The sequence below is a fragment of the Amia ocellicauda genome, chromosome 5 (assembly GCF_036373705.1).
Source record: "Amia ocellicauda isolate fAmiCal2 chromosome 5, fAmiCal2.hap1, whole genome shotgun sequence".
Classification (NCBI taxonomy): domain Eukaryota; kingdom Metazoa; phylum Chordata; class Actinopteri; order Amiiformes; family Amiidae; genus Amia; species Amia ocellicauda.
In genome coordinates this window covers 29774748-29796597 of record NC_089854.1, presented here as the reverse complement: position 1 = coordinate 29796597, position 21850 = coordinate 29774748, and the positions used below count along the sequence as shown (strand labels likewise).

At 38.4% G+C, this 21850-nt stretch overlaps 1 protein-coding gene across 3 annotated transcripts; it reads right to left on the bottom strand.

The window, feature by feature from the left end:
• Positions 1-2960: 2960 nt before the first annotated feature.
• LOC136750016 (transcription factor 20) lies at positions 2961-19093 on the bottom strand. 3 transcript variants are annotated; one of them, XM_066704730.1, is made up of 8 exons: positions 18840-19093; positions 17997-18067; positions 15958-17285; positions 14573-15798; positions 12310-12403; positions 11683-11732; positions 10560-10640; positions 2961-9622 (listed from the first exon to the last, which is right to left on the bottom strand). In XM_066704730.1, exons 2-7 carry the CDS (start codon positions 18023-18025, stop codon positions 10590-10592), a joined length of 2778 nt encoding a protein of 925 aa, XP_066560827.1. In that variant the 5' UTR covers positions 18026-18067; positions 18840-19093; the 3' UTR covers positions 2961-9622; positions 10560-10589. The 3 variants fall into 3 exon arrangements, with proteins under 3 accessions (XP_066560827.1, XP_066560825.1, XP_066560826.1); XM_066704728.1 differs by having other exon boundaries at positions 14573-17285; XM_066704729.1 differs by lacking the exon at positions 17997-18067 and having other exon boundaries at positions 14573-17285.
• Positions 19094-21850: the final 2757 nt, after the last annotated feature.

Below are 21850 nucleotides of genomic sequence, written 5' to 3'. Positions count from 1 at the left end.
CTGTTTCAGTTAATAATTGTGTTTCAACCTACATATTGAATTGATGATCATTAGCACCTGTTTGGTATAATTGTTTAATCATACACCTGACTATATGCCTACAAACTCCCTGACTTTGTGCAAGTGTACCTAGAAGAATTGATGCTGTTTTGAAGGCAAAGGTGGTCACACCAAATATGGATTTGATGTAGATTTTAAATCTGTTCACTTACTTTCATATAGTTAATTGATAAATATCTATTTTTGAAAGCATTCTTACTTTACAGCATTTTTTTCACACCTGCCTAAAACTTTTGCACAGTACTGTATATGTAATATCATATAAGCTATCTAATTTTTTGCCATAACATATAGGTACATGGTCACAGAAAAGCTCAATTTAGTTTGACCTTGCAGCAGGTACTTCATAGAATGTATTGCTGTGTTCTTCAATTGGACCAGTAGATGGCACACTGCTCTGTGGACCAACAAAATAAATCTATATTAATTCTCCTGTATTTGGCCCTGCCCTATTAGAGAGAGTATGCTGAAACAATGCCCTGGCAACTCAATTAATACAAAACATCATCATGCAGCTGTCTGAAAAAAAAAAAAAGAAAAAAAAAAGCTGACTTTTTAACCCTATTGTCACAGACAATACTCTACATATCAACCTTCACTTACTGTAGGATAAAGTCCCCTACCTTTATGGACAATTCCCAAGATCCTTACTTTTCCACGGCACAATGGAACAGAATGACATTTGAGCTTCTAAGTCATGTTCTGGAGATATATTTCCACCTCCCTTTTAAGAAGCCACAGAAATGAAAAGCTAATTCATTCACAGGCTTTTGCAAGCTCTATGTAAAGAAAGGCCAAGGGAAAGAAAATGATAGCCTTGGGCTGCAGCAAGCCTCTTGGATTTCAAGTACTCCCAGCTGTAAAGATATCATAATAAAATGCTCAATAATCAAATATCCATATTACTCAGTTATCTCAGTAGTAGCTAACGAAGATCTCTGATGAAAGAGGGAGTATGATGGATTTTTACGTGTTTTGCAAAGTCATTGTCTACTCTCCTTCTGCCCCACAATTTTAAGAGCAATGATGCAATTACAGGATGAAAAGCCTTTTATTTTTTTGTTTTTTTACAGAAAAAAACATTTTCTGTATTGTGTGGAGGAAAATAGAAATCATTTTGTGCTTCTGTGCTTTGTGTGCTGTGACCCTGGTGGTTTCTGGCAAGTCACTATTAATTTGCCGGCATTCTTTCCAATGAATTATGAGAACCTGTTATTTTGTAACTTCTGAGTACTCCTTTTTAGTTTATCAGCAACTTACATTCTCTACTTGTTTCTTATTAAAGTTTAATTGTTTCAAACCTATCTTCGTTATCGGCAAATGACCTTCCAGATGTAGCTTGCAATTTAGAGGATAATAATTATTATTCATGAGTAATATTTGTAATATTGATGATGGGTAGGCTTATTTTAGAATGCCAATGAAATTACTATCATAGTTATTTAGATGACCAATCAGACACTGTTTGTAAAATGTCAAACCCCTTGTAGGTATGTCCCAAAATGGGAATAAAACCTATGTACTTCCCTGAACTCTTTGGAAAAACAGCATTATACTTTCTGATTGCTGTGTTCTGCTGTTTTTTCCCGTGCACGTAATAAATTCTGATTAGAACTTCCGACTCCATATCTTTCTTCCCGCACAGTTGATTTTGCCTTTATAGAAAAATGTTAGCTGTATACAGTACACATATAGACTGAAGTGTGTTCAGTTTTTGGAAGAAAAATAAATACAAATCTTTCAAATATGTGGCAACCAAAACATTTAACCACTTAAAATTCTATTTCCATGACTCTGAACATAAATGTCTACATGTATATTTTAAATGAAAGTCATCTTTATAAAATTAAAAGGATGAAACAGCAGGGTTAAATCTTCCATCTTTGAATTTAAAGGATAAGATCAGATTCAAAAGGCTACGGCTGTCAATGTCAAGAAATGTTATTCAACATTTCATGCATTAAAAGGCTGAAGCACAGATTAAAAATAATAGGATAGAGATTATTAAACAAAATGGTTGCTATGCAACAACCCCTGAAAAATCTATTAGTATTTTGAAAGTTAAACAAGGTTGTGGTTTCCATATTATGAATATGTGCATTAGGACTGGAATGCAAACTACCTATGTGTATACACTTTGTTAACTCAGGAGCTAGGAAGTGAGGAACTGCAAAATGACTAAATATAATAGTTCTAGCGACACTTGACAAATTATAATTGGCTAAAATATCCTGGTATTTTATTAAATCAATCCATCCCTTGAAGTTAACAAAAAATACACATACAGAGATATTCAAAACAATTATTTTGGAAATCTAGCAAGAAGTAAGAGGGGGTCTGTTTTGTTGTGCAAACCTTGGCCTCACACATCCCCTACATTGCCATCTTGACGAAACCTCAAAGTGGGTTTTTGGCAGCTCTTCAGCAGGGATGAGGGAGCTGTGAGCTGGATGTGTACTGACTGGCCAGGCCATGGCAGGGCTGTGAAGCCTTGACGCTCCAGGTATGCTTCCTCTGGCATTTTTGTAGTATATATGAATGTGTGTAATCACACCTTTACTGTGACATAGTGAGACAGGTTTTTGAAATGGGGTTTATTTTAATCTACATTTACAGGCTTTAGGACACATAAGCAAAAGCAAATCTAGATTGAGATTTAGTTGTTTGTTTTTTTCATCCTAATGTGCATATTCAACACACACATTCCAAGCTAGTAATTTATTATGACTCATTATTGATTATATAAATTTGTAGCATGTGGATGAAATATACAGGGTCAAGGGGAGTGATTTGATAAATTTATAGCAGTTATGCTTTCAGACAGGATGGAACTAGCTGTCTGAGCATCAGTCACGCGACTCATCCCGTCATTAGTCTGCGCCACAGAAGTAAAACGAATGGAAGATAGCAAACACTTTATTGAACAGTACAATTATAATTAAAAAAGAAAAGCAGTAAAATACAATGTGTAAAGTGATCCTCCAAGTGGTTTCAGTTATACAGAGCCAATATATATATATATATATATATAAACTTACCAACGTTTTTGACTTTTTAGAAGGATTTGTATGCATTTAAAAAACCTCAAAAATGTTTACCTCACAGCTGTCAGTTTCTAACAAACAATATAGTGTTCTGAAGACTTCTTTCACTTAAAGGAATGTGGATTATACTATCAGACATAATAATGAATCGTGTCCATTTTGTTTCTAAGCAGAAAATGTGTGTTCTACAAAGGATTAAAAGATAAACCAAAATTAGAATAGATGCCAGAAAATGGGTATTATCACATTCTGTTATCAGCTGCAAGAGCATCCCTACATAGCTTTTCTTCTTAAGACAAACTAAAATGTATTGAATGTTCAGATTTTAAAGGCTTATAAATGTACAAAGGCCATTGTTTGTTAGGAGATGAAACAGATTGCACAAAGCGATTTGTTCCCCACTGTTCCTTCACAGTACCTCATCAATTTATACTGAATTGATGTTCAACAAAGAATGGTGAAAATCATTTGAATATCTTTATACATTTACTCAACATTTTAAATCCAAGATTACTATATCCAAACTACAAATTAAACAATTCATTTAAGTATCATTTAGGACCATCTGCATTTAAATAAGTCTTTAAAACAGGATGTAAAGGAAAATAAGGAAAACTAAATTGAACTGGAATTGCTATGAATTTTACCTCTATTGAACCCAAAGAAATTATTGCATTGTCACAACCCTTATAATTCAGTCATAAAGGTAGGTTCTAGATTCAACCAACCAGTCTATGCTGTTATATGAAGAAAAATTAAAATACAACACACAAACACACACTCACAAACATTTCCATATGGGTAAACAAGAAAACCTGGGCATCACATGTAAGTTTTTCTTGGTCATTCAAGATTATTTCCCCCTCCGAAACAGGAGAACTCTCCAAACCTGGTATGTCTCAGGAAAAAAGGGAAAATATAGTTGAAAACATAAAACCATTGTTTGGCTTGCACGGTCAATCTAGGCAACGTGCTTCTGTACCTTTGGGCGCATCACTTAATCCAGTTCCCATACACCCTGTTTTACAAAGACTAACTCCAGTTCAAAATCGAATAATCTTTTCTTCTTTTATAAGATACGTTAAGATGAACAACAATAATACACATGAAGACTAAATTCATCAGCTGAGTTGATGTTTATGAAATAACACCGACTCACAGAAGTTGTAATACTGATGGAGAATACTGAATAGTTACCGAGTTACTTTATTCCAGTTCATTAGGGAATGTGCCACTTTGTAGATTATTGCATAATACCTTTTCATTTTAAGGTAACCACAGTCTAGGCATAAAGTTTTAGTTATGATTTAATAGGTAACCAGTTTGAATCTTAAGTGCTTTTCTAAGTGAGCTTTCGAAGTTTTGGTGCGATTGTATTCAATTCTAAATCAAACATAATCAGACAAAAATAAATCTGCGAGGAACCCTCAACACACGGGACCAGCGTTCCACACATCTGTCTGGTTGACGAGTTGCTTGTAATGGTAAATTCATGCTTTAAAAATGACGTATTCAGTTTAAAATAAATCACCCCACATAACCTCCAAAATGATCATTTATATTACAAAAAAATGCTGAAATTGTAAACGTCAAGGTAAATGCACTTTTTCAAATCAGAACGAGAAAGAGAGAGTGAGTGAGAAGAAAGGACTGTATCAAGAATCTTAAACAAATGAACTTTGCACAAAAGGTATGCTTGGAAATGTTCAGTCAAACGTCCACAGCAAATACAAAAACTGAACATTCAGTCTAAAGCACAATGTGTACACGTGTGGACCATCTGTAAATTGCCACTTTTAAAATATATGTTATGTGTATGCATTTCATACTGTAACTTTCATCTACAAAACAAAACTCAGCTTGTTTACAGGCAGTGCATCATTATTTAGCAGTGGATATTTACCAAGGTTACAGTCAGACCGGGCAACAAGTGAACTTTAACGTTCCATGGAAGTAGCACATTAAGATAAGGACACAGAATTACCCTTTTTTTCTGGGACTCATCCCTGAGATTCAGACAAACAGATTGAGATGGTCTGACGAAAGGAGTCTGATCTAGAAGAATTGTTATACGTGATCACCAAGATATGTGATATATATGATATATGTAATTTGAACAATCTGAAACCTTGGGGCCAAATGGAATCTGGGGTTTTGCTCAAAGATAAAAACATGAAACCAACTTTAAAGATTATAGTCAGTGCTGCTTCAAGAACTCATAAGGAAAACAATAAAATCAGATACAAAATCAGCACTGACAATTCCCTGCCCGCCCGCCAACACCACACTTTCATTTGCTGTGCGTTTCAAATAAAACCATAAAATAAACTCTTTTATACAACCCGCCTTAACACTGACAATGTTAAGCTTTACACTTAGACGTTGCATACATACAACTACATGGTTCAGGCCAGTTTTCAATGCAGGGCTATAAACAAAAGGAAAAACAAGGCCTCTTCAATGGCAAATGGCTTTCAAATTATAAAGGTGTTCAAAAATAAAAGCAATGGTGGCTCTCTGCTTATGTCATATTTTGAAATTAAGATTAAATAATGAGTAGATTAAGAGCTACAAGGGGGACTATCAAGGGAACATCCAGATTATTTTTGTTCTGGATGTGTGCTGTATTTTTTTTTATTCTTTTATTTATTTATTTCCACACAGTCCATTTAGTATCCACACTGGTATTTTAAAGCTGTGGTTCTCAACCCTGGTCCTGAAATCCACCTCCCACCCCCCAGCTAAATCAACTGGGAATACTTCATGTAAGGATTAATGAAGTAACCAAGAGGTCAACTGGAACAAACCTGGAAGATGGCGGGGTATTCCATAAGCAGAGCTGAGAAACACGGTTTCTGAGGGTAAGCAGCACAACAGTAAATAAAGACTTGTGTGCAAGGTTTATAATTGAACTCCTGGAGAAACAGGAAATGCAGTGGTTAAAGATTAACAGAGAAACATACGGGTTCCAGTTAGATCATTGATCCAAATACAGGGTAAGATACAGATTATAGAAGTTTAGGTAAATCTTGTGGCTGAACATGGATCTACCAATAACTAGGAGGAGTGTTAGGCTATGCAGAATGACAAAAAAAAAAAAAGAAAGAAACTGCAGTGGCCAATGTTATAGGAGACACAACCTAACCTTAAACCACAAAACAACTATAAGACCAAATGGACAGCACAGGGCGGTATTATTATAAAGTTTATTGTGACAAAGTCATGGTGAGTTTTTTTTCTTCTCAGTTTTCTTTTAAAGGACTGTAAGGCTTTGTAGACATTGTTTTGTGTGCAAACATTTTACTTTTTACAATTGGAAATTCATTTGGAGCTGCCCGACACAAAAGGATCTCCAGCCTTTTATTTTTTTTTAACCCCCCCCCCCACCCCACGTAGGACTGTCATGCAACATAAAACGCTTCTACACAAACATTGGCACTGGTCTCACTTGAGTTTTCACCATCTGTACCAGAGCGGAAATATTCAACTACAACCCATTGTTCAGCAATCTCCTTGTAGCTGGTAATGTGAACAGCTGTGTTCACTGGAGTTCATGCACACACTGACAAAACGGAGTAAAAGTGGCAGGCGTGCCTTTCATTTAAAGACATCCGCGGGTGCCAAATGAAATTAGATTTATTTTACAAGGTTACAGACATACTGAGAGCTGTACACAACTTCTCTCCTCCTTGGTAAGTAGCATTATGACCACTCTAAACTCAGCAGGCCCAAATTATATTTGCTATAATATTTCATACGGAGTTGTGCCTGTACGTATAACTGTATTCTAAGGAATACAATAAATTGAAATAACATCCAGAATTACAGAAAGAGAAACATTCTCTTTATATTGCCTTGTTTCCATTTGCCACTGAGGCTGAGAAATTTAATTTCAATTTCCAAACGTGTAGTTTGGACTCCAGAGAATCCCCTTTGCTACCACATTTTTAAAAATGAGGGTAACGGGGGACTGGTTTATGTTGTATTTTGTAAAGCCATAAAGGGGAGAAAGAAAAAAAAGTGTCTTGCAATATTGCTCCATCAACAACCATAAAGACCCAACTGGTGCAAAGCATCATTTCCAACTTAGAAACAGATTCCCTCCATCAAACTTAACACCAAGTTATTATTCTGATGCAAGAACACAAACTGGACCACTTTCAACTTGCTCCCAGTGGTAGGTGGAAATAAGATATATATTAAACAGGTTTTATCATTGGTTTCTTTGGAGTTGCATTCAATTGAACATGGAGGGGCCAAGTAAAACAAAGCAGAGCTTTCTATCAGAGAAACAAAACCTAAACAAAAATAAATAAAACTCAGTCATTCAACTGGAAGGAATACAAATTAACAATAAATATATCCTAGCATAAAACACATTAAACTTCAAAATGTAATTTTCAACTAAGATGTTATAATAAAATATAAAAAAAACAGCCTGAACTGACACATGGCGGAGTATATTTCATAAACAAATTGCCTTTATGAAGTACTTTAATTTAAAACAATCTCAGCTTCAAATGTAGCTTTTCTGGTTAAATATAATACATACATTCTCATTTGTTCTGACATGAAACTCGGTTGATGATTTTTATACCCTTGGCAAGTAGGATTACCGAAGGCTCTCTCACTTCTGAAGTAGCAGGAAGGGGAATTCCCCTACGGACCTTAATTCAAATCAAAATGGGATTCTTCTTGTAAGCTGGTTGTATGGGGAAAAAACAACACCCATAATTTGATGGTAAATATCTGAAGATGTTGTGCTGGTATTTTATTCACCGTTTTTTCCCCCACACATTGGGTGAAGGGTGTTAGCTGCATGTCAGAAAGAAAATGAAAACATTTTACTTATCGCAAAATCCCTGAATCTGCCCAAAGTGCCAAGCAAAGGAATAACAATAAAAATGTATATTTTTTTTTAAAAAGGGGCCAACTTAAAAACAGGATTCCTTCACCAGGATTTCTCCACTCTAATGTATATATGGGAATCAAACTACACACAAAGGGAAACATGGTTAAATAAACTATGTCTTCCATTTTGCTTTTGGCCTTGCAATGCAAATTTATAAAAAATAACATTTAATATGCTTTATGAATAATTTTATATTATTGTATTAACAGTTTTTAGAAAAACATAGGCTTCTTCCTTTTAGACATTTAAATTTTAAGAGCGCAAAGTGAATTCTTCAACTGCAAACATTGCTAGGGAATTGGTAATTTTCTGACTGGTCTCAGCAATTTATAACTTGCACCTGACAAAATGGCTTTGGCCTGCGTTATGCCTGAAAAATATGATGGAATCATACTTGAAAATTAAAACTTAATAAAACCCCAAATGCCAACTATGACAGCAAGCTCCAAATACATCTAAATGCCACAAGCAAACTACTAACGTAAAACAAAATGAAAAATCATATATATTCCTTAATCAATTCTATTTCTCACCTCTACATTAAATCTAAACATACTGACCCAAGTCATATAGATGGACCAACAGTTAATGAAAACAGCTTCTGCTACAATACAGATTTACCGAACGCCTATACAATTTACTTTAAGGCAAATCAGGACTAAGTTGGACCCCCCTCCCAAAGATTAACTTCAAAACTCTCACATTAAACGGCCACTTATGATGGAAAACAAGCAGGATATCTGACATAAAATTGGAAAACCCAATGCAGCTCAGAGAAAATGTGCTTCAGAAGGTGGAGAAAGTCTTCTGATATTTAATGATCTTTCAAGAAATAAATACTAAAAAAAAATACTAAAAGCCTCCTCTTATATACAGACATCTGTCAGACTTTTACATAATCAATTGCGAATGAAAGATGTGGAAATAATAAATACTACATCCACCCTAAATGCTATCCATAGCGAAGTGCTTTAAATAGGTTCATTTACTCATTAGAATGTCAGCTTTCTTCCCTTACAATAGACAGCACTGCTTTGTTACGGTTGAAATATTGCATGGCAGCATTGCCGTTTAGACTGAAGAAGGTACTCCATTTAAAGGGGCAAAAGGAGACTTATTGGCCATGATTTCTGTTCAGAAAGAATTGTTTTTTTGCACTCCAATTGTAGGCTCAATCAATGACTGATTTTCACATTTGAGTGTCAATTGCTTTAGGGTGTCCAGTTCTGTTCAGCTCATCCATCAATAAATCCACATATAAATGTTCCTTACCACCCTCCACAACCCCGATCCCCACCTCCCCCTCCCTAGCTCCCGCTTCCAATCTTATTAACAGTTATTTTGTTATGAATGGCAACAGATCACATGGGAAGACAATTCTCTAATGGTCAAATGCCATTTTCCAAACTTTTTGTGTAGCCAGCCATGAAAGAAAGAGGGATAAAACCAACAAAAACCAAAAAAATCTGAATTAAGGTTTGTAGGTGTTTGCATTCAATCGAACCCTTGCAACCCAACCAAAGAACATTCTTCCAGTTTCATCAAAGTCCACGGGTAGCCACCGGAGAGGAATTCACCAGCAGGCTGTCACAGAGATGGATTGGATCTATGGGAAGAGGGAACCACAATGACAATAAAAACAGACACAGAGGACAGAATATTATTGATAGTTGCTGAACAAGTCATAATAAATCACCTTTGCAGCTACAAAAAAACAGATCAATATTACGCCTCACAGTTCATGATGCTAAGAAATAAAGCAGATAATCAAAATCTACTGGGCACAGGGAGTCAGGTGATTTCAAAAAGGTACTCAAGCAAAATAGTTGATTTTGGCTGGGAATTCCCTACAATGTGAAGCATCATCCACCGAAACCGCCCCCAAATGCCTAATGATGATGAATTGTGGCAGCCAGGTCGAAGAACATACAGTGTGCCTTCACTTCCTTGTCGCACATAATGATTTCTGGGTTTACTCAAGTTATTGAGCATTTTCATAGTAGAGCAAACCAAATTTTGAAAACGGCAAGTGACAATTAATCACAATAAATAAACTGCTGTATTACAGCAAAGTAAAACATGTGAAAAGCACACAAAGGTGCCACATCAAATGATCAAAGTATGAAAGTATGACTTGCAATACTACTTTTGATCAGTACTTATCAAATCGTTGTAATCATTATTTTTGGCCATTTCCCCAGAGACCACAAAAAAAAGACAAAGTCTTCCACATCATAATAATAATACTTACATTCCCTAGGGTGCTTTTAACCTTCATGGAGCTAACCATTTTATCAGACAATCCATAGTCAAACTATTGCAGTTCCACTGTCTGCTGTGTGTTTTGTGAAGTTACAAGTAAATTAATCCCCTGTGATTCTATTTGCTGATATTACATTTATTGTATGTTTGACAGGAGTCCTTGTGGAGTATCCCCAGGGACATTTAAAATTCAATATTTTTCACAAAATTATCTTTTCAAAGCAAATTTCCCCGCCCCCAAAGAGGACAAGCACAACATGTAACATCTGACGTTAACAAACCTTGCATATCTCTCCCCTTCCTTTCATCTGTCACCTGCTTTCCAGTCTGTTCATAAATGTAGACCCTTTGAAGGATTTGTTCTGGGGAAGAGAAGGAAAAACAGGGACATCATAGCTACAACAAATGCATACAATCTTATCAGCAGGTTATTTGTCATGTTTGCCAAACTGATGATGTTTTCCTGTCCTTTAAAGTGCATTTGGTATTAATGGCGAATTGCTTTAAAACAGGAAACATAAATCAGTCTCGCAATATAACTTGGTCATGGTTATACAATACATCTTAACATGGCTGCCTCCTGGTTTCTAAACCCTTGGCCAATTGCCACTTTGCTGCCTGAATCTTCCATTCCTGTTGTGAAATAACTATTTATGAGGGTGTGCTGTGTGTTAATTCCAAATGGGTGAAATCCTTCCGAAAAATTACACCATGTTTTGAGCGTTGGTACTTGTATAATCAATTATATTAAAGCACCTCCTCCCTCGAACATCAACACAAGAAAAAACCCTGCATAAAATGCCTTTCTCAGAGGCTCAGTCAGGGATGAAATTGAATGATTTACGCATAATGATGCAGTGGCCGTATACCAAAGGGGCTGGGCAATTTAATTGTTTTAGATTCAAAAATAGTGAAATAAAACCCTTTTATGCTGATAGAAGTACACCAAATATGAAATGGTATATTTATATTTGTTTAAAGACCAGGAATCAAATCGTTGCATGGCAATATTTCACAAAGATCAATATCAAAGTACCACAGTGGGAGTGATCCCTGTGAACTGACCTGAAAACTGATTAAATGTATTTTCACCAAAACAGTGTGATGTGTGACTACACTGTGGAAAGGTTTGGTTGAAATGCATGTTTATCCTCAAATGGAGAGGTTACATTAAAGCTGGAGAGCTCCAGCAATATCTCAGTTTAAACTAATCCAGTTCACTGCCCCACCCACCCTCCACTGTCAAACAAGACTTAAAATGCAGCATATGGATTGCATTTCTAAGAGAATAAAGCAATCAGGGAAGGGAGGATGAAGGAGAAAATGCAATTTATTTATTATAATGCAGATATTACGATCTACCATATTAATCCGATAACGTTCTGCAATGGTTTGTGACACTACCTTGTGCTTTGTACATTTCATGGAGAAGTTTTCTTCGTTGAGAACACAGTCTGTGAAAGAAAAAAAAAAAAAAAAAAAAAACTGCAGTGAGATTTCAGCTCATATTGCACATCTATCAAGCACAGCAAGACATTTCCACACAGGAACAACGTCACCAGACCTAGCTCAATACCTCACAGGACAGGAGCAAAGTGCAGAGAACACACGAGAGGGCCGTTGCAAATGCATTCCTTTTTTGTTTGCAGCAAAAGCCCACAAAGAAAGAAGAAGCAGGAAACGATTCTGTCTGTTCAGGATCATGACCGCAGTGGTCTGAGATGCGTTGGTTTTACAGAGAGAAAGCTAGAACATGTGCTAAAGGAAAAGTCACCCTCCATTATGAATTGGCTCCCATCAAAACAGGTTTTTAATAAACGTGGCAAATTTTAAGATATATTGACAATCAATGTTCTAGTTTTCACTGACAATACAGGCCCCAGCTTTTACAGTGAATCACTTAGAAAGACATTTGAGAAGATGATTCATAGTAATTAACACACCCAAGATCACACAGAAGGAAACCACATACTGGCTAGGTAGGCCAGGTGATCTGGAGTTAAAGTTGGCTTTTTCAGTTTTTCCACTCACCTGACTGAACTGCACAAGTGTAGTGATATTTATTCGGACAAGCCTTGAAGAAACAGCCTAGTGTGGCACCGGTTCGATGGCATGTGGTACACACCTGAAATGAGATTTCAAATTAAATCATAGGATCCCCAATCTTAACCGACAGACTAATACTCACCATTGTAATGTGACTAGGCACAGGCGAGCAATTAGACAGTCCTTAATTGATAAGATTCTCATCGTAAACATTTAGGTAATAGTGAATTTCCTTCACAGTAGCCTTCTTGCTTTAGATGCCAAATTTGTGACGAACTATTTTTCTAAAAGTTTGATCTAGTCTTACTGTAATGACGGCGAAACATGAAAGACTGAGACCACACCGAGTGCTGCAAACTAAATGTGAACTATATAACATACCTTAAAAATGAATTTTCCCTTACTATTATTGGGAAGAGGAGATTTTATGGTTTAAATGTACATACATCTTAGTTGTTGTAAAAGTAAAATATAAAAAACAAGTAAGGCTACATCCCTAATTTGCTGTAAAGGATATGTTTATACCATAGCTTCTGTCCTCTAAAGAAATGCCATTTGATTTACTTCATGGCACCTTTAGCTTTAGTCAAAGCCTGTAATATAACTTTAACATCTGAAAGGCAATGAAAATCATGACTTCTAATGCAAGTACAACCTTGTACAAAGCAGAGGTAGTTAATCAACATTGGATTACTCAGAGACAAGTAAACATTGAATCATCATCTATAGGTAGCTGTTGAAGCAGTCTATAAAGATGGAAAACAGGCGGCATTAACAAAGCGGAGCACGTGGGTATAGGGTTCATAGGGAAAACTAACACATTCTTCTATGTTGGAATATTTTTTGCATCCTAAGATGTGGGTAATGTCCTGTTCCAGCATGCATATTCCAGCAATTTGTTTAAAAACCAAATTACAAATCAATAAATAAATCAGGAGAAAGACCATGAAAGCAGGATGATTAAGTCAAGTTTACAGAGTGGAAAAGAATACAACAAAAGGCCTTGGAGGCATTCTCCCTTTCTGTTCCCTCAGCAACACTTTTAAGAGCTGAATTAATAAATAACAAAAGTGCTCATTAAAGTATGACTGAAGTGCATGCCCCCTAGAGCTACAAAACCCTTGAACGAGCGGATTTGTTACCCGATTCAACAAGAGTGTCAAAAACATTTAAAACATATTACAGCTTGTCCTTCAGGAGTCTCAATCTTACACACAAAGGTCTTATAGTGTGCACACGTGAAGATTTTGTCTAAGCAATAAAGCTACTGGTACCATAAAAGTTCATAGCTTCTTTGCGGTCGAGAGAAATACACTTCTTTTTCTCTTGAATGTTAATACGGTTTCCTTTTCCTCTGCTAGCATTATCTGTATGCTTAGCTCTACATCACAAGCAGAGAAATGCAAGGTGTCACTGTAAAGAATCTAAAGAATAACACGTAAATCAGTGCAATCAAATAATGTCTAATGTTTGTATATAACTAGGTTAATCCCCACTTGAATAGTGATTCCTGTGGATGGAGTATGTCATTGTACAACTGGTGTGCACATATGTATTGACTTAAGACAATAAAAACAGCAGGTGCCTTTCTACATCAAACACTTGGCGACAGATTTCTGCATCTGGCAGAAGCTGGCAAAGCAAATGAGCTCACAGACGTCAAAGGTGAAATAGATGCAACTGGCTAAAAACTCTGCCCAGCGGGGGGACGGGGACGGACGGGGACGGACATGTCATAAATTATGAAAATGTGGGGTCTCTGCCTCAGTTGCATTAGAGCAATCCTGTGTACGTTCATACAAATGAGGGCACTGGCACTGCATGGTGAAAAGGCAATGTAAAAATCATAAAAATCACGTTCAGTGTTAAGGTTGTTTTGAAGAACTAGAGACATTACTTTTTGATTTTGTTTTGTTACGATCATTACATTATTTTTTTTTCTCCTAGCATTTAAATAGCATGAAATAATTTTAATAATATCCTCCCAGGATGTTGCACATAGGCTTACTGTAGATGTAGCGCTCGTTTAAATGATAATAAATTACCTTTTGAATATTTGTTGACCATGTCTCCCAGTGGCTTCAAATACAGCCAGATCATTTCCAATTGCCCACTTACCGGTCTGTATACACCATCACTGTTTTTAGTCCTTTTAAAAACCTCCCAAACTTTTTTGTTTGTTTGTTTCAACAACCCAGTTGATGTAACGCTAAATTCAACCATTATTCAGTTTTACAATAACTCTTACCGTTTCTTGCGCGAGTTTTGCACCTTCTTCTAATCCATACAGCTTTCCTCGCACTAGATAGACGCCTGCGGACCAGATGGCACACTCCTCATGCACCCAGTATTCACAGCTATCCAACGGAACCAGGGGGGGGCTGAACCAGTCTTCTGCGCTGGAGTCCGTCTTTGGTTTTTTTGCGACGGGACTCCGCAAGCAGTCCCTGTCACTAGGCCACCTGTGGCCCATTCCCAGCAGAGAAGGCTCCCGTTTGGCAGCCTGACACTGCCGGACGGGCCTGCTTGTGGCTTCCACTGACAGCCCGGCCTGGCTCAGTTTTTTGCCTCTGCCGCTACAGGATGAGTCAGAGTCACTGTAGTCCTCTTCCTTCGAACTCTGCACATCTGCATGTCGTTTGGGGGAAGGTTTGAATCCTTTGGGATAGTAGGGTCCATGCAGATCTCCCAGGTCCATGGTGTTGGCTGACCGGCCACAGAGGCAGCAGATGAGGTGGCCGCGCCGCTTGCTCTCGGTGTTTAAGCGTCCGGGCAGCAGGCAAGAGGTTGTGGGAACAGACCCAGTTGCAAATGCTGGGCCAACCTGGGCCTTTCCATTCTTAAGTCGTGCCTTTTCCTCCTCTGGGTAGTTGATAACGGTGCAAGTGGCGTATTCCTTTAACTCCAGCCGGACGTAAGGGGAGAAGCTGTCCACTTTACTGTCCCTTTTCTCCTCTTTAAAATTCACATACTTGAGTTTGATTTCAGGCTCGTTCGGTGCAAACGGAGAGGACTGCTCCACTTTGCGTTTCTTTCGCTTTCGTTTGGTGGTCCGCGTTTTCTTTCCGGTGGCTGCTTTTGTGCTGCCCGGGGAACTTTTTGGCTGCTTTGTGGGGCTCTTCTGACACAATTTCAGCTTGGACGAGGCTCTGAGGTTCTTTTTTTCCGGGGAGCATTTTGGTGGACTTGCATCAAGTTGCTGCCTTTTCTTCACGCATTTAGGTGTGAGCACTGGGGACTCAGGAGATGAACTGCTGTGCAGGGAGACATTTCTGTTTTTTTGACCTGAGGTAGACTTCTTGCTTCTGGACCCGTCTGAACCATCAGAACTGTCCGTCTGCAAGACTGTTGCCTTTAAACTGGGCTCTTCTTCTGAACCAGATACTTTCTCTTGGCTGTCTTGGCTGCTCCCAGATTCCAAGACTTCCTCGTGTAAACTTACCTGGTCTTCCTGATGCGTTCCTACATCCTGTGCTGCAGAAACGGAAAACAGTTTAGTGGAATGAAAATTAGCAGAAGCTCTATACCTAGTGGGGGTGATGTTCTGCACAATCTCCTCTAATCTCCTTCCTCTCCTAGAACGAGGAGGAAGTTTCTTCCTTTCAAAAGTTCTTTCCTCAGTTAAAGCATTACCATTTGGCAGGATATCAACAGATGCTTCCTGGGTGTTACATGCCTTTCCCTCGATTTCTGAACATGCTTCAGACAGGCCATCACATGGGACTGACCATTCCACAGGAGGCTCTGATGCGCTGGTTGGCAACACTTGTATTCCATTGCAAATGACAAACCCTTCCGTTACATCACTGCCCTTGCTACAGCTGTCCTGCAAAGCACTGGTGTCTTCAAGACATGTTACAGTAGATCCAGTCACAGCAGAATCAACTAAAACATCTTCTCCTACTGTAACAAATGTTGTGTCAGCAGCTTCATCTAATGAAGAATTCTCAAAACTGGGAGAATTTAGTGTGTGGGGGAAGACGGAAATCTCTTCCAATTTGTCCTGTGAGGTAGCAGGAGACCAGTTCTCTTCTAAAGGACTATCATATCCCCCATTGGCAGGACTGCACAACACATTCCGACTACTGGGACTGTCCTGTAAGTCTAAAGGTTCCTCGGTTCTTGAAATCACAACCAGCACCTCAGAGTCACAAGTTTTTTTTCCCTCCTCAGTGCTTTCCACAGGGGGGCTCTCTATCGCTTTCTCCTCACACAGTCCTGTATCCTGGAAGTAGCTGTCAGTACCATTTTGCATATGGCTCCCCTCATTTCTTCCAGGAGTGAGTGTGCTTTCTGCAAGCTCAGGTTTCTCTGCACCCCATGAACTTGTGACCAACTTCCCATTCTGCCCAAAAGCCTCCTCCATAAGACAGGCTGCCTTTATGCTCTCAGTTGGATGAGGACCCTGGGTACCACTCTCCTCTAGCCTGTTCAGTTCCGACTGTGCTGCCACCCCAGGTCTCGTGTTATTCTGTAGAAACGGGCGATCCACCTCCACACAAAGGCCTTCGTTGGCTTCCCAGTTCTCTTTCGCTGCCGGCTCGTACTGGGAGGAGACCATGTCCGGGCTGTATGGAGGGGAGTGACAGGAGAGTTTTTTGTTCACAGACGGCACACACAGTGGAAGTTGCGACAGGGAGTCTTGGGAAGTAAACACGTGAGACCTGCTCACATAAGACAGGGTGACCGTAGTATTCGAAAAGGCATCGTCTGGCTGAATTTTTTCGTTCTGGTGGGCAGTGTGGTCGGAGTTGTTCTCCTGGAAGATTCCCTTGTTGCCCGGGTTGATGTACCAGCTGGGTGCGCTGACGACATGCATGGTTTCCACTGAATTGTTTCTCAGCAGGTTTTCCTTTCGTTTCCTTGTTAGGTCATAGACTGTAGAGAGACTGCAGGGGGCAAGGTCTGGTTGAGGATGTAAACCATCTGACTGGTTGGGAGTTGGGGGTTCCATATCAATTCTGAAAAACAGGAAGGATCAAGAGAAAGATAGTTGTTAAAAGCCTAAAATACATTGACAATAGAGATTTTGATTTCCAGGTGTTTAGAAATGAATGCAATCGCACTAGACCAGAGTTTAGGCTTTTAGAATGGCACAGTTGACATGTAGTGTAGTGACTTGACTCCCCAATAAAAACTGTCAAAACAATCTCAAGCTAGTAATTATTATTAATGATAATTCTGTACTTTTCATTTTTTTTATTTCATAATTTTAATTAATTTAATGAATGTTAGGGTACTTTCCATCAACTTATGTTACTGCAAAAAAAAAAAAAAATATATATATATAATAATAATAATAATAATATATATATATATATATATATATATATATATATATATATATATATATATATATATATATATACACCCATCAATAAAAGTGTCTTTTCCATCCATATCTTGATGCAAATGAAGACCAGATCAGTAAGTTAGATGATCATACACACCTAAAGGGCTTCAGGTAATGGGGAAAACGTGGGGTGCCGATATTTGTTCTTGGAAGAAACAATATTTCAATCTAAATCAGCCACAGAAGTACTAAGCAAATTCCTCTCTTCATGAAATATCCTACTCTCTTTGATCTTATGAATTATGTATATATTCATCACACCGACCAGGCCTAGATCGATATTGTGTCACAGTAACACTAAAATAGACAATAAATGTACCTGGGTGTAAAACAAATCCAACAATACATCCCCCTGATCGGATGCTCTCAAAGCAGGCCCACAACACTGTCCTGCAATGGTAAAGGTGATATGATGCAATTTCCCTTTACAACAACTGAAAACAAAAGAACTGGCATATCCTTACACATCTTCACACTCTTCACGTACAATGCATAGTTTTCCCGTTGTGGTTTGTAGTAAATCAGGTTTGTAAGTAGTGTGTACAGTTTTTATTTTTAAATGCATTTTATTAGATCTGACCTTCCTAATTATACCTTCAGTTAATATTAAACAGCCGTGAACTCTTGAACGCAACAAAAAAGTAGCTTCAACAAAGACTGCGAATACGTCCTGGATTGCAAGGATGGAAAGCCACTAATATTAAATACTATTATATTGATATTGCATAATAATAATAATAATAATAATAATAATAATAATAAACATCATCATCATAATAATAATAATAATGATGTACGTATTTTAGTACAGTGTAGAACTCCCGGACAGCTGACAATACATGGAACTTAAAAGTACGATGTACCGTCAACCTTTCTTATTTTAAATGACATTTTAAACGCTACTTCTTAAAGGTAGTGTTTCTTGGACACACTGCGCATTACATGGCAAACCGATGAAAGGAGCTAAATTGCGACATGCGACGTCCAAAGGGGACACCCGGCATCCCTGAGGCTGACACATGAATGCCCGCCTCTCTGCCTGCCTCTCTCTGCCTCTGTCTCCGGTCTGTTGTCGGCTAGGCCAGGGCTGCTACACTAGGCCCTTCGCAGCTGAAACAAAAGAAGCAGCTTGTGTGTGTGTTGTCTGAAACGAGAAACTTACCGAAACGAGCAGGGGAGAGGAGAGGGGAGGGGGGGGGGGGCTCTAAAACGCACAATTTAGACAGGCATCGGGGGCAGCCCACTTCTCCATCGAGGTCCCGTCCCCTCCCGACCGTCCGCACACGACCGCTCGCTGTTCGGCGGATCTCCGCAGCTCGGAGCAGGAAAAGGAGAGAAAGGGGAAAACGGCGTACTTTTACAGCTCCAGTGCAACCCGAGCGCGGAGCTGCACTTCAAGAGCAGCAGTCAGCTGGTCGCTACAGAGGGGCATCATGGGAGACATACACAAAGGGGCGGGGTCAGCGAGCTTTTATTATAATTCTATCAATGTGCGCACCCATGTGACTTCACCCGGGCAGAGCGGTGCGGGCGTGTTTAACCGCATGATGGCAGATAAAGGCTGGGTGTGGGGAGGCTGATAATATAGCTACTGCATATCAGAGGTACTATTTCATATGCAAAATTCATAAATCATTGCATCACGCCCAGAGTACTTTTCTGATTGGGTACGCGGATAGGGATAGGCCAGGTAATGCTGGATGAGTCCCTATTGATGTGCCACATCTGCCACTCTGCCCAACCTTTAAGCGCTTCTAGTGCCAGTGCATGATGCCCAAAAGCAGACAATGTGGACGGCTGTGAACTTCAATTCCCGTCATGTCATCCTGCCGAGAGCACTGCATTCTGGGAGATGGAGTCTTTGAAGAGGAAGGGCGATCGCAGTGGTTATGGATTAATTTCGTGTTTAGATTGGGATATGAATGTATCCGCGATATTTGGTGTATCAGTGTGTGGCTATTCAGTATCCTTGTCCATACATGCTGTTCTGCAATAGGCTGGGTACATAACGTAAAACAGTGATACAGAATTCGGGGTATCCTAAAGCATTTTGATTATAATGCAATACTAAATACTACAAATAAATAATAATAATAATAATAATAATAATAATAATAATAATAATAATAATAAGCAAATAACTCATAATACAATGCAAAGTAATCGTAGTTTAATGTCGGATACACTGACGTCGTGAGTTTTACTTTATTTATTTATTTGTATGTATTTATTGTTCTGGACAAAACGCGTGTAATGAAGCAGAGACTTAATCTTAGTTCTTTTGTGCTCAGATGAAGATCAATGACAGTTTTTAGACATTTTTTACAGCTACTCTCGGCCAGTTAATAACAATAGATGGCTTTGTGTGGCAGAAAAAGAAAATACTTGTGTTCAAGAAGTAGAGTAAATGCCTGCAGCATCCTAAGTGAGTTAAATGTACCTGAATGAAATCAGCACGGGTAGGATGGTTTATTAAGATGGAGAATATTTGCTGTAAATAATCCTAGAGGCTCTTTCTGCCAAGATACTGGATCAACGCGAAGAGCATTGCATGATGTCTTCATAAATAAAATAAACCCAAACAGCTGACAATGCACGGTACATTATTTTATATATGCAATCAATTGTTTGGCAAAATATGGATTGATATGCTAGTTATTGTTTAGGTAGGTACTGTAATTTAAGAACAACGTAACATGATGGCCGTGTTGTGTTCTTACTGGATATGCAAGACTGAAAAACATGTTTTATATAGTTATCAACTACGTAGTGTATGTAAGTATTCACACCCTGACTGAAACGAAGATAATCCTTGATGTGTTTAGTTTAATAAATAGTTAATTAAAGAACCTTTTTATTCAATTATATAATTTCATTTTTTGTTAAACACGGATTCAGCCTAGAGAAAAAGACAGGATGTATGTAAACGTTTGACACAATCACCATCCATGGGTCCACAGCTGGATGAAGGCCTCCCCAGGATGTTTCCACTTGATTCAGTCTACAGCTTCCTCTTTTTCATGTCACGCCTGCAATGTTTTTGATTTCATCTTCCCATCTTGAATGTGTATCTATCTATATAGTATTTGAAGGCGGATTATTGTTTCAAAAGAAGGGTGTGAATACATTAAATAACATCATAAGCAAACAAGAGTTCTGCATTAATGGGCAGGGCATGAATGTGCAATGGATCTTTTCGATGAGGTGAAAATAAAACAAAAGATAAGTTGCATTTAAGATGCACATTTCCCAACATGATTTTCTTTTCATTTTATTTAAAAATCTTGCACTTGGTCAGTGAAATAAAGCACCTTGAAAGACGTGGTCCTTTCAGTTTTCTTCAGTTTTTGTGTACTAACGACTGGATTCATTATTTTATATAGAAGCTCAATAAATGTATCAGTCATTGTGGTCAGCCTTCTTAAAAATTATAATCATAATCCTAAAATCTGAATGTTAAGGTGAAAGCAATATGTAGCAGCATAGTTTTTGCTTTCACGTGGCAAGCAAACCAGAGCAGTCAATGTGTGGGCTGCAAAACAGTGATCTTGAAAAATGTCATTTCACCCACTGGAATATGGGTTGTCACTTCCACAGACTATCATCCTGGGATAGGCAATGAAGTTGCAGGACTCTTCACAAACAATTGCGATGGCTGTAATTTGTCATAAATGCAGAAAAAAAAAGGGTTGTGTTTTCATGTGATAAGAGGAGAAATACATTTGGAAATACATGTTAGGTCTTCACTCAAGTCTAATGCTATCCAGTGCATTACTTCCTTGGAAGAAAAAACTAAAAAGGCTGGTGCTATCAGCACTGCATGCAAGCTTTGCAAAGTGAGCTCCCAGGGTATATACAGCAGCCTGGCAGATGAGTTAAAGAAACGGCCTGTTGATAAAAGTTTCCACATCAGTCTTCTTTTATCCTTCAGTGCACTGCACCTCAGGGGCCTGGTGAAAATAATTAGGGTTGCATTAATTCCTCTATAGCAAAATATCCACTAGCAGCATCATCTAGTTTGAGAGATTCTCAACAGAGGATACTTAGGCATCTCCCTCTCATTCAAGTTATATGATGGGATGAGAGGGGAATAAAAACAATGGAGTTGTGCGTAGTCGTGGTGGACTTGTGAGCCCAGTCAAATATTGCATGCACAGCCTTATCAGAGCGCTC

What these genes read in the sequence shown, in the direction of transcription:
- LOC136750016 (XM_066704728.1), bottom strand. Translation starts at nt 18,025, where the DNA reads ATGTATTGTTGGATTTGTTTTACACCCAG. An exon ending in TGGATTTGTTTTACACCCAG is followed by an intron (nt 17,286 to 17,996) that starts GTACATTTATTG and finishes CCTGTTTTTCAG; the next exon opens with AATTGATATGGAACCCCCAA. An exon ending in TGAAATGTACAAAGCACAAG is followed by an intron (nt 10,641 to 11,682) that starts GTAGTGTCACAA and finishes TCTCTTCCCCAG; the next exon opens with AACAAATCCTTCAAAGGGTC.